The 13,762-nt window shown below is 46.8% G+C and overlaps 1 protein-coding gene across 1 annotated transcript; it reads right to left on the minus strand.

Moving 5' to 3' along the window:
• Positions 1–2,333: 2,333 nt before the first annotated feature.
• On the minus strand, positions 2,334–10,288 carry LOC121274122 (sialic acid-binding Ig-like lectin 12). Its single transcript, XM_041181297.1, has 5 exons — positions 9,929–10,288; positions 6,188–6,556; positions 5,174–5,470; positions 3,415–3,577; positions 2,334–2,695 (listed from the first exon to the last, which is right to left on the minus strand). The coding sequence occupies exons 1-4, from the start codon at positions 10,167–10,169 to the stop codon at positions 3,438–3,440; spliced, it is 1,047 nt and encodes a 348-aa protein (XP_041037231.1). The 5' UTR covers positions 10,170–10,288; the 3' UTR covers positions 2,334–2,695; positions 3,415–3,437.
• Between the last annotated feature and the right edge of the window lie 3,474 nt (positions 10,289–13,762).

Here is a 13,762-nt window from a genome sequence, read left to right on the forward strand (position 1 = left end):
CTCCAGCCCCTACAACCCTCCCTATCTCTGTAACCTCCTCCAGCCCCTACAAAAACCCCTCTCTCTGTAACTTCCTCCAGTCCCTACAACCCTCCCTATCTCTGTGACCTCCTCCAGCCCCTACACCCTCCCTATCTCCGTAACCTCCTCCAGCCCCTACAACCCTCCCTATCTCTGTAACCTACTCCAGCCCCTACAACCCTCCCTATCTCTGTAACCTCCTCCAGCCCCTACAACCCTCCCTATCTCTGTAACCTCCTCTAGCCCCTACAATCCTCCCTATCTCTGTAACATCCTCCAGCCCCTACAACCCTCCCTATCTCTGTATCCTCCTCCAGCCCCTACAACACACCCTATCTCTGTAACCTGCCCCAGGCCCCAGAACCCTCAACATCACTGTAACCTCCTCCAGATCCTACATCCCTCCCTATCTCTGTAACCTGCTCCAGACCCTACAACCCTCCCTATCTGTGTAACCTCCTCCAGACCCCACAACTCTCACAATCACTGTAACCTCCTCCAGCCCCTACAATCCTCCTGAACTCTAAAACCTCCTCTGCACACTATAACTCTTCCTTTCTCTGTAACCTACTGTGGCCCCTACAACAGTCTCTATTTTGGTAACCTCCTACAGTCTCTACAAGCCTCCCTAACTCTGTAACCTCCTCCAGATCCCACAACCCCCCTATCTCTGTAACCTCCTCCAGCCCCCACATCCCCCTCTCTCTGTAACCTCCTACAACCTCTACAACCCGCCCTATTTCTGTAACCTCCTACAGCCTCTACAACCCTCCCTACCTCTGTAAACTCCTCCAGCCCCCACAACCCTCCCTATCCCTGTAACCTCCTCCAGCCCCCACAACCCCCACATCTCTGTAACCTCCTACAGCCTCTACAACCCTCCCTATCTCTGTAACCTCCTACAGCCTCTACAACCCTCCCTATCCCTGTAACCTCCTCCAGCCCCCACAACCCCGCCCCCATCTCTGTAATCTCCTACAGCCCCTACAACCCTCCCTACCTCTGTAACCTCCTCCAACCCGCACAACACCCCCCATCTCTGTAACCTCCTACAGTCTCTACAACCCTCCCTATCTCTGTAACCTCCTCCAGCCCTTACAAGCCTCCCTTACTCTGTAACCTCCTACAGCCTCTACAACCCTCCTATCTCTGTAACCTCCTACAGCCTCTACAACCCTCCCTATCTCTGTAACCTCCTCCAGCATCTACATCCCTCCCTATCTCTGTAACCTCCTACAGCCTCTACAACCCCCCCTATCTCTGTAACCTCCTACAGCCTCTACAACTCTCCTTATCTCTGTAACCTCCTCCAGCCCTTACAACCCTCCCTATCTCCGTAACCTCCTACAGCCTCCACAACCCTCCCTAACTCTGTAACCTCCTACAGCCTCTACAACCCTCCCTATCTCTGTAACCTCCTCCAGCCCACACAACCCTACCTAAATCACTGGTCTGAGTCTCACTCCAGGGAATTCAGTCCCATAGTGTAGGTCAACACTCCCAGTGCTGAGGGAGTGCTGCACTGTCGGAGGATCAGTAGTGTGGAAGTGTTGCTCTATTGGAGGGACAGTACTGAGGGAGTGCTATACTGTCGGAGGGTCAGTACTGAGAGAGTGCTATACTGTTGGAGGGTCAGTACTGAGGGAGTGCTGCACTGTCGGAGGGTCAGTACTGAGGGAGTGCTATACTGTTGGAGGGTCAGTACTGAGGGAGTGCTGCACTGTCAGAGGGTCTGAACTGACGTAGAGCTGCACTGTCGGAGGGTCAGTACTGATGGAGTGCAGCACTGTCGGAGGGTCAGTATTGAGGGAGTGCTGCACTGTCGGATGGTCAGAACTGAGGAAGTGCTGCACTGTCACAGGGTCTGAACTGAGGAAGAGCTGCACTGTCGGAGGGTCAGTACTGAGGGAGTGCTGCACTGTCAGAGGGTCTGAACTGAGGGAGTGCTGCACTGTCAGAGGGTCTGAACTGAGGGAGTGCTGCACTGTCTGCAGAACATTGTACAAATTGCACAAAATTGCATCTGATGCCTGTGTCTCATGCACACATGAAGTACGTGCACACAACAGGAATATTTCTCACTGTTTCTGAGCAGCAAGGCAGCCTTCATATCACACCACCCACAGGAAAGTGTGTGCAACTACAATGTGACATGTTTACATTGGAAATTTCTGTTATAAAGGTGGGCACAGGAATTCATCTGATTGGAAAATGTGACAACATGAAGTAATGTGTTGGAGCCTAGAATTTTGCAGCAAAATAAGAATTTTAATCTATAAATAACTACAGAACAACCTGAGCATTTTAATCACTTGTGTTAATCAATGTAATTTTATTCATAACCCAAATGCTTCTTACAATCTATCGCAGCATGAAAAAGGTGCAGCATTCAGAAAGCACATTCCAATCAGAGAACAGAGTTTAGCAACGTCCCATTTCTGTTCATTCCTATTCGACCATGTTGGCTGCACACAGCCAGACAATGCCGTGGTTATGATGTGTCCACACAGCAGGACTTGGGAGCACCAGGTATAAGGAAAAGTTTCAGCTTGCTGAGGAGAAGAAGGAGAATCTCTCGTTCCAGGTTTCTCTCCGTACATTAAGAAGCAGGCATGCCGATGTTTCATTGCACTCTGTCTGCTGATGGGAGTCCGCTTGGAAATTGCTGTTTGTGCTGATGGAAAGAATAAGCTTTTCATAAATTGAGGGATTGAGTACAAACACAGGGAGGTTATGCTGAACATTTATAAAGCTCTGGTTAGGTCACAGCTAGAGTATTGTGTCCAGTTCTGGTCTCCTCACTTTGGGAAGGAAGTGAGGGTCCTTGAGAGGGTGGGGAGGAGATTGAGCAGAATGGGTCCAGGGATGAGGGATTTTACCTACAAGGTTGGGTTGGAGAAGCTGGCGTTGTTCTCCTTGGAGCAAAGGAGATTGAGGGGGGATCTGATCGAGGTGTACAAGATGATGACGGGTTTAGATAAGGTAGACAAAGAGAAGCTGTCACCATTAGCTGATGGTACAAGGACTGGGGGACACAGATTGAAGGTTTTTGACAGTGGGGGGATGTGAGGAGGAACTTTTTTACACAGCGAGTGGTAATGAGCTGGAACTCGCTGCCTATGAGGATGGTGGAAGTAGAGACGATGAACGATTTCAAAAGGAAATTGGACGGACACTTGAGGGGAAATAAACTTGCAGGGTTACGGGGATAGAGCAGGAAGAATGGGACTGAGTGGATTAATCTACAGAGAGACAGCATGGACTCAATGGGCTGAATGGGCTCCCACTGTGCTGGAATGCCTCTCTGATACGAAGTTGATTCTAACCAGGACACTGACCGGTTTCATTACAACGTAACCCAACATCACACGTTATTTGTCAGCACTCACTGACCAGATTGTTGCTGTACAAAAGCTTTAAACAGTCTGTCGACTTCCTTTCACTGTTTGTCCCTCCCAGACACAGACTCCAGCGATAGTGATAACCACAGCCACAAGGAATATCACAGCTCGTATTCCCAGGATCTGGATCACGTGCAGAATCTCTCCTCCACTGTCTAGAGAACACACAGAAAGAAATCATCACTGACTCTCCGCTTTCAATCTCTCACTCTGGCTGAACAATCAAGCTTCATATCACTGCAACATTTGCTGTAATATTGACCCAACCACTGGGATTCAATGTGGAATGAATGTTTTCATTGTAAACACTCTAAGAGTGGACAATCTGAACTTTCCCCTTAGCGTGGAACATTGCTGAGAATGGATCATTGTGCTGTTTGACTCCCTGTCCAATGTTTCTCTCCATCGCTGTGTACAGGATTGTGCTGTAGAAAATTCTGGAAACGTTTAGCGCCGGGTGGAAATCCATCTCGGATGCGTGTGTGAATCGGGCAGGATCGTGATGGACTCCCCCACGGACTTACACGCCCTGCTTAATAACCAGTTCCAATCTTTACCCAGAGAGAGGGGAGAATGTGGAACTCACTCCCACAGGGAGTGGTTGAGGTGAGTAGTAGCAAATTGGGAAGTGAAATTGCTTGAAAAGCAGGGAGATGCAAGGGTTAAGTGCTACCGTGCCACCACTGGTGGGAGAGTGTAACTACAGCGTGACGTTTACATAGGCAATCCCCATTATGAACAAGGACATTGGACATCATGTGCAAAATGGGCTCTGGAAAGGTGAGAACATGATGTAAGCTTTTCACCAACAGAAATTCCTTCGTAAACCTCTCCATCTTTCTCTTACTGTCAGATACTCAAACAACATTTCACACAGAATCACATAAGGAGGAGTTGGGACAGGTGACTGGTCAAAGGTTCAGGTTTCAGGAAGCTTTTTAAAGGAGGATAGAGAGTTAGAGAGGCAGAGAGTATCTGTGAGAATCTCTGTGCATCTGAGTGTCTGTAATAGACTTTGCAATTTCCAGGTTCTTCCATAAACTTGAAAGGGAACACAATTCCCAGAATCCATGTCAACTCTCCGGTGTAGCACTGAGGGAGGTCAGGTAACCCACGAGGGAGAATGTGCGAGTGTGTTTGTTTGTGAGTGTGTCCTTTTGTGTGCTCATACATGTGGGATTGTGTGTCTGCGGGTGTCTATTTAGGTTTGTATAATTGTGTGTGTTTGTTTAGTGTTTGAATCTGAGAGAGCTGTTGAAGTCTGTGTACACTCACGTTCCACAGTGATGGTTATGAAACCCTCCACTGCTCCATGTTCATTCTCTGGCACACACTGATAGTCTCCAGTGTCCCTGGATGTAACGTGAGGAATCACCAACCACAGCTCATTGTTGGAACTTGTTCTGTTCATTGTGATATTCAGATGTCAGGGCAGGACTCAACATGACAGATCACAGGTTTACCAACAGGAAGTGAACAACAATTTATATTTAATGGGAAGAGAGTGCTGATTGATTGGCAAGTGGTCTCTGATTGGAGGAGGTGTTGCCATGGAGAATAATGTGTGCGAGCTGTAAAGTTTAGACAGCTTGTCTCTTCATTCAGCAATAATCAATTAAAGATCAGTTAACTTCTATCGACTGTGAAGCATTTTGAGAGGTCTGAGAATGTGGATACTTAGAACGGGTTGCACTGTCAGAGGGTCAGCGCTGAGGGAGTGCTGATGTAGAATGAAGGGTGTCTGCACTTACCTTGCACAGTTAGTACGAGGGTCCACTCTGATGAAACAGATGGATATCTCACTCTGCAGCTGAGAGTGTGTCCGTGGTGTTTGAGTGATGGGATAAGGGTCAGAACAGAAGTATAGGTCAGAGTGACACCATGCTGAGTTACAGTGTTTGAGACTGATCCAGGTACGTCAGTGGGAGTGTCCCAGGTTAAGACAGGTGCTGCTGTTCCATTGCACGTTGTGTTGAAGGTGCAGCTTACATCCACACGCTTTCCTGCAATAATTTCAGCAGGGAATATCGTGGGTTTATCTGTGAAATCTAACAGACAGAGAATGGATCCTTTTAGAGAAATATAACATGAAGCATCAGTTCAAATAGAAATCACAGTCCCACAAGAGAAAGCACTTTTACAAGGATGATATCAGATCTGAGAGATTACAATGATCAGGAGAGAATTTCCTGCTTTGAGACTTTGGTGTTTCTGTCTCTCAGCTTAATACACGTTCACTCCGAGACACTTGAACTGATCATAGTGGGTAAGGGTGGAGGAGCAGACAAGAGATTGGAGTGCACTACCCCATCATTCAGGGCCATTTGTTACTTTGCAATTTGTGGAAGCTTGCTGTGCACAAATTTGTTGCTGTGTTTTCCACATTACAATAGTAACTACTATTCAGGAATCAGCTCATTGGCTGTAAAGTGATTTGGTACATGCTGAGGTGGTGAAAGGTGCTATAGAAATATGAATCTTTCTTCAGTCGATATGTCAGTCTTCTGGACAGGATTAGAGAGATCGATGGGAGTGGATAACCTGATAACATTGATGGACACAGTCAAAACATTTAATCATTGATATTAAAGTGAGTATTAGAGTTTGCTTTAGGACTGAACTGGAAGCTATCACCAGGTTATTGAGAATCAGACAGTGTGTTATAATAAGCTGTGTTTTGTGTTAATATGTAAACATCACAGATTGTGTTATTTCCCATTGAGTGTTGGATGTGAATTGTTGAGTAATTATAACACAGCACTTACCAGAAACGTGAAGCTGGGTTACAGGGTAATAGTTATGGCTCGGACCATTGTCAAATTCTATTCTGAAAAAATAAGGTCCTGCATCTTCCCGTCTGATGTTGTTTATAATCAGGGAACAGTCACCATCTTTCAGGTCTCCAGACAGCCGGGTCCGATGGTGGAACCGTGGTAACTCGTGATTGTGATCCTTGGAGGGAAAGGCAATGGGAGCAAAAGGAATCTGTTTCTCGTTATTAAACCAGACTCCACCTCGCGGTTGGTTTTCCAGACACGATGGATAACTGTAATGACATGGAATCTGTACACAGGAACCTTCCTGCGCTGTCACCTCTCGTGGAGTGTCATATTTCCACTCTTGTGACAGTCCAACTGGGGAGAGAAATATCAATATTTAACTCTGGATGGTTTGTGGATCCACTGAACCCGATATTTACAGATGAGGCTGAATTGGAGGGATGGTCAATACTGAGGAGGACTGCAACAAATTATTTTGGCAGGAAGAATAGAAAAACAGAATATTATTTAAATGGAGAGAGGCTGCAGAATGCAGTACAGAGGGATCTGGGTGTCCTTGTACATGAATCACAGAAAGTCAGCATTCAGGAACACCACGGAATGAGGAAGGCAAGTGGAATGTTGGCCTTTATTGCAAAGGGATGGAGTATAAAAGGAGGGAAGTCTTGCAACAGCTGCACAGGGCATTAGTGAGATTGTAACAGGATCATTGTGTACAGGCAGTTCAGAGAAGCTTCACTGGGCTGATTCCTGGGATTAAAGGGTTTGTCCTGTGAGGAAATGTTGAGCAGGTTGGGCCTGTATCCATTGGAGTTTAGAAGAATGAGGGGTGACCTTATTGAAACATATCCGATTCCGAGGGGGCTTGACAGGGTGGATGCTGGGAGGATGTTTCCCCCTCGTGGGGGAATCTAGAACCAGGGAGCACAGTTTGGGAATGAGGGCTCTCCCATTTAAGACTGAGATGAGGAGGAATTTCCTCTCTCAGAGGGGTGCTACCCTGTGGAATTCTCTTCCCCAGAGAGCAGTGGAGGCTGGGCCATTGAATAGACTCAAGGCTGAGTGAGGCAGGTTTTTGATCGACAAGGGAGTCAAGGGTTTGGGGGACAGGCAGGAAAATGGAGTTAAGGCCACAACCAGATCAGTGAGAGCAGGCTCGAGGGGCCGAATGGCCTGCTTCTGTCCCTATTTCTAATGTTCTTATGTTGTTGTTTTATGAAGAATATTAAAAGAGGGATAAAAGGGATAGCGAGAGAGAGAGTGCGAGTGAGAGTGAGAGAGAGAGAGTGAGAGAGAGAGAGAGATTGAGAGAGAGGGAGAGGTGGGGAGAGGTTTAGAGATAAAATTCCAGAGCTCGGGGCCCCAGGCAACAGAAGGCAAGGCTTCCAATGGCAGACCGATGGGAATCGGGGGTAGCTCAAGAGGCCGGAATTAGAGGAGTGCAGAGATCTCAGAGGATTGTAGGGGCTGGAGGAGGTTACAGAGATAAGGAGGGTTCTAGGGGCTGGAGGAGGTTCCAGAGATAGGGAGGGGTGTACGGGCTGGAGGTGGTTACAGAGATAGGGAGGTGTGTAGAGGCTGGAGGAGGTTACAGAGATAGGGAGGGGTGTACGGGCTGGAGGTGGTTACAGAGATAGGGAGGTGTGTAGGGGCTGGAGGAGGTTACAGATATAGGGAGAGGTGTAGGGCTGGAGGACGTTACAGAGATAGAGAGGGGTGTAGGGCCTGGAGGAGATGCCAGATATAGGGAGGCTGGTAAGGGCTGGAGAAGGTTACAGGGAGATGGAGAGATGCAGGGGCTGGAGGAGGTTACAGAGATAGGGAGGGGTGTACGGGCTGGAGGTGGTTACAGAGATAGGGAATGTGGTAGGGCCTGGAGGAGGTTAAAGAGATAGGGAGGGTTGTGGGGGCTGGAGGAGGTTACAGAGATAGGGAGTGTGGTAGGGCCTGGAGGAGGTTGCAGAGAAGGGAGTGTTGTAGGGGCTGGAGGAGGCTACAGAGTTAGGGAGGGGTGTACGGCTGGAGGAGATTACAGAGATAGGGAGGGGTGTATGGTCTGGAGGAGGTTACAGAGATTGGGAGGGCTGTAGGGGTTGGAGGAGATTATAGAGATACGGAGGGTTCCTGGGGTAGGAGGAGTTTACAGGGATGGGGAGAGTTGTACGGGCTGGACGGACGGCATAGATAGGGTGGGTTGAAGAGGCTGGTGGAGGTTTCAGAGGTAGGGAAGTTTGTAAGGACTGGAGAAGTTTGTAGAGATGGGGAAGTTTTTGCAGAAGGAGGAGGTTACAGAGATAGGGAGGGCTATCGGGTCTGGAGGAGGTTGCAGAGATAGGACGGGTTGTAGGGACTGGAGGAGGCTCCTGAGATAGGGAGGGTTGAAGGGACTGGAGGAGGCTCCTGAGATAGGGAGGGTTGTAGGGACTGGAGGAGGCTCCTGAGATAGGGAGGGTTGCCATGGCTGAAGCAAGAGGTGAAGTTTACTGTAATGGGGAGGAAAAATATTCAAACATTTGTACATTGAGACTTTGCTTGACCAGGAGCCAGTCTCGGTCATCGAGCAGAGCGGGTGATAAGGGAATGGGACTTGGTGTGAGTAAGGACCTGGTCAGCAGTTTTGGATGGCCTCAAGTTTATGGAGTGTAGAGCGTGTGTTGGAACAGTCGAGTCTGGAGGTAATGAAGGCGTGGATGAGGGTTTCAGCAGCAGATGAGCTGAGACAGGGTGCAGTCGTGCGATGTTACGGAGGTGGAAATAGACGGTGTTAGTGAGGGCGCAGATATGAGGCCGGAAGCTCATCTCAGGATCAAATGGGACAACAAAGCTGTGAACAGATTGGCTTCAATCTCAGAGAGCTGCCAGGGAGAGGAATGGAGTTGGTAGCGAGGGAACAGAGTTTGGAGTGGGGAATGAAGACAATGGCTTCAGTCTTTCCAATATTTAATTGGAGGGAATTTCTGCCCATCCAGTACTGGATGTCGGATAAGCAGCCTGATAATTTAGCAGCAGTGGAGGAGTCGAGAGAGGTGGTGGTGAGGTAGAGCTGGGGATCCTCAGTGGACAGGTGAAAACTAACACTGTTCAGATGATGCTGCAAAGCCATTGCAAGTGATTCTCTGGCTACGATGAGATGGATAAGAATGGAGCCAGGGGAGAGCAGTCCCACCCAGCTGGACGACAGTGGAGAGGTGTTGGAGGAGGATGGTGTGGTCGAGCGTGTCAAAGGCTGCAGACAGATCGAGAAGGAGGAGGAGGGAAAGTTTACCTTTGTCACAGTCACACAGGATGCCATTTGTGACCTTGATAAGAGCTGTTTCAGCACAGTGGCTGGGGTGGGAACCTGATTGGAGGGATTCAAACATGGAGTTCGGGGAAAGATGGGAACGGATTCGGGAGATGGAAACACGTTGAAGGACTTTGGAGGGGAAAGAGAGGCTGGAGATGGGACTGGGGTTTACACGGACAGTGTGAGGGGTGGAAGGTGTAGTGGGTAGGAGACACTTCACTCAGGGAGGAGGTGTCATCACCCCTCAGCTCGGTTTACGTTACAGCTATGATGTGGATTCAATCACACACAATAAGCTCATGGATCTGGGAGCAGAAATAGACAAATCATTAAAAATAGTGACGCTGGTTAACACGGCCAAAAAACAAGCACATCAAACCCTATTATTTCCCATTGAGTGTTGAATGTGAATTGTTGAGTAATTATAACACAGTACTTACCAGAAAAGTGAAGCTGGGTTTCAGGACGGTCGTTGTATCTATTCCTGCTGTCAAAATCTGTTCTGAATAAATAATATCCTGCATCTTCCCGTCTGATGTTGTTTATAATCAGGGAACAATCACCATCTTTCAGGTCTCCAGACAGCCGGGTCCGATGGTGGAACTGTGGTAACTCGTGATTATGATCCTCGGAGTGAAAGGCTATAGACCATTCATTCCATGTTTCCCCAATCCTTCTCATATACCAGATTCCAGCAGGTGATCTCGCTACTAAATATGATGGGTAGCTGTAATGACACGGAATCTGTACACACGAACCTTTCTGCGCTGTCACCTCTTGTGGAGTTTCGCCTTTCCCCACTTGTGGTAGTCCAACTAGGGAGAGAAATATCAATATTTAACTCTGAATGTTTTGTCAATCCAATAGACTCGATATCCACCCCCTCCATCACTGGGGCACAGAGGCTGCAGTCTGGATAATCCACAGGTCACAAAATGAACGCCCCAAGGTTTCACAACAGATCGAAGACAATCCTGGACACAGGAGTGGACAAGTTCATTCTACATTGGCTCATGGCCCTCAGGAACCTGTTTATTGAAGCCAGTCTCCCACCCAACACAGTGTCTACAAGACGCACTAATTGAAGTGAGTTCACTGCTGATTTACAACGTAGGACAATGGATTAGGAGCCTTCAGAATTCCCCCCATTATCACCGTCATGAATCACTAATTAGGCTAGCCGTGCTAGATCCTCAATGTCTAAGGCAGTGGTTCCTATTGTGATGAAAGTATAATAATTTTCATAATATTTTATAGTATATTGTGAAGTAGGTTTATGGGGGTACGCATGATGGGTCTGCATGTGATTTAAGTACATTTGGAGTTAATTAGATTGTCAGTTTAAAATTATCCAAAGGAGCTGGGTGCTTGACATGCTATTGAGGAACCATGGATGCTGCTTAGCATGGAAGGTATGAAGAGAATTTGCATTTTTATATCAATGAAGGGGTTGTTGGATTTCAAAGGAATCTTAGCTTGTTTACAACTAGCCAGATAAGCAAGACTAAGGAATGTGTTTATTTTTCTCAAAGGCTCCTGGCAATATGGGCACCACGAAAGAATTTGTTATGAGGAAGATACAGTTTCAAAAACATATGGAACAATAGAATTTTCATGTTACAAAGAGAGAAATATATATCTATCAGGGAGAATGAAAGGCTATGTGTCAGAATGCCATGTAAGATCTAACACGAGTGTGTGATATAGTCGTAATGAAACCTCTAGCATTTGTGCACAAGCCTGCTATCCAACGGAACTGAAGTTGGGGAAAAGCCACTTGGAATTCCACTGTGCAGGGTATTGCTTTTATATTGTGTTAACTTGCTGAGTTTGTTTTAAATATAAAGTCTATTTTTGGACCATTGCCTTAAAGGGAGTGTAACTGGGAGTCAGGTTAATTCGGAATTTTAAGTATTATTATAGTGGTAATTGTAGCATTATGTACATGCTTGAAATCATTTATTTTGAGAACAAGTATTTTAATTTAATTTTCAAATCTCTAAAGGTCTTGGTGTACTTATTGCTTCTGAATTCAGTGCACACATCTCATAATAAATACAAATTGCAAAATCATTATGTTCTTGTCACCATCTTTCTCTCATGGACTTGGTCTGCCTGGCACACATCACCTGCCAAGTGATAACACTGTTATAATATGCCTTTCAGGGATAGCAGCATGACATCACTCGAGGGGAAGTATGTCATGTGATTTTTAGGAACTGGGGATAGCTTAAGTAAGTTCTATGTGTATTTGTGTGTGTTAGGCATAAGGTCTATCTTTAAGTTCAAGTTTAGTTTGATTTCTGTATTTGGGATGTTAAGAAAGGGGGAAGCTTGAGTTTTGGTTTCATTTTTATAGAAGCCAGCAATCTAATGGGGTTTGGTGACTCTTGAAGGAAAGTCAAAACAAACACAAGGTGTAAGGAACCCTGCTGTTGTCTAGCAACAGTGATCCTGAGGGAAGGACCCACAGAGACAGAGAAAAACAGATAAGTACTTTCTGTTCTGTTGAAAGGAGTTGCCAGGAGAAGCAGCAAAGGAGCGGGACAGATAGTCAGTCCCAAAGTAAAGAAGAAGCCAAAACCATCGAGTGGAACAGGAGAAAGGGCCCAAGAAGACATTCTACTCCAAGGAAGATCAGGAATCTGGAAAAGGTCCTGTTAAGTCAAGTTAATGTTGAGATGCAGAGGAGGGATCCAAGCTAAAAGAGAAAGGGCAAATGGCCACAGACCTAAAGCAAAAAAGGCTTATGATAAGCCAGAAGATCCTAGGAGACACCACAGGTTGGTGACTCATTACTACGGCCATGTGAATCCTGGTGTGCCATTGACACGGCTGAGCATTGGAGAGACAGGGCGTGGAAGGAAGGCTGAATGCACGTGGCGATCCAGGGGGCAGCAACATGGGAAGGAGAGTTTGAAATAGTGAAAGTGGACCCTTGTGGAAGGTGTCTGAGTGAAAGTGTCATGTTGGAGAAGATTCCAAAGAGAGCACTTGACGAGTAGAGATTGGAAACCCTCATGTGAAAGAAGCAGTTTCGTTAGACCAGTTGCCTCACGGTGTAAGAAGTGTCTGGAGTCAGTTGAGGAGGGACCCGCAGCATTTGATCCAAGTGGGCTCTGTCACTTGGTTTCAGAATGTGGTGTCCGTGACCACAGGTCATCTATTGGTTTACATCGACTGTGTACTTAGTGTGAACATGAGAGTATAAGATAGTTATTGTAATTGTGTTATCCTTATGAATCTGTAAATGTATAGGTCTGGGTGAAGGAGTAATGTAATATGGTTTTTTTCTCCTAGTTTAATAAATATTTTATTCTTTTGTTAGAAGTTCATCAGATGACTCCTGTGACTCTGTTCAGTAGCCGCACTCCACATTCCTAAATAAAAAATAAAAGTTAGGACCTATCAAGCTGAGTTCCACACTGGGATCTGACTTGCCCAGTAGTACATCAGCTGGGATGGTAACAGCATCCAGTCCAAGTTTCACTTTGGCCTGTGAGCAGAACACAGCTCACACGGTTTGGCTGCAGGTGTCTCCCAGCTCTCAATCCTTGTATATCTGTTCTCATGTCCCTATTCTAAATAAATGAACACACAATGTATTTACCCAATTCCGTATTAGTGGCTGGTGCCTTTATATCATTATAAAAACACAACATGGTGATCAGCAGTGGCCAAACATTCTGGCAGCAAGATTCAGTACAGGTATGACGTGGTGAACAGCCTTAGATCGAGCTACATGGCATGAGATGACCCTTGACGCTTTGGTCAGACCACAACAGAGACACAGCATCAGAGAGGGTTAAAATCGCAGTGTACTGACTGTTCAGGAAACCTTTGGAGACACAGTGATGGGAAAGAGCTCAAGTAAAGAGCTGGGGAGCAGACGGATCCCTCGTGGTGAGATTACAGCACACGGCCTGTAGGTCAGTGAGTGGGACAGTGTGTATCGCCGGACCAGCAGCGGGTTAGCTCAGTCAGGGAAGGCGAATGACCAGGGTGTGGGCTGGATCGATAGTGAGCGAGGGAGAGTCAAACACACAAAAACCATTATAAAAATCAGGCCAGAGAAGTTAGTGATTATAACGGGCGGCTTCGAGATTGCTGAACAGCAAATTGAATAAAAAAGAAAGACTCCATTACTCCGTGGTGTGTTCCTGCCACAACCCGTCTTCGTGGGCTGAGCTTCGGAAAAGCGCACAAAAGGGGCTAAAGCGACACTCATCCCAGGTCCTGTAGGAGAAGGAAGGTCAAAGGAATATTGTCAGAAT

The sequence above is a fragment of the Carcharodon carcharias genome, assembly GCF_017639515.1.
Source record: "Carcharodon carcharias isolate sCarCar2 chromosome 29 unlocalized genomic scaffold, sCarCar2.pri SUPER_29_unloc_9, whole genome shotgun sequence".
NCBI lineage: Eukaryota > Metazoa > Chordata > Chondrichthyes > Lamniformes > Lamnidae > Carcharodon > Carcharodon carcharias.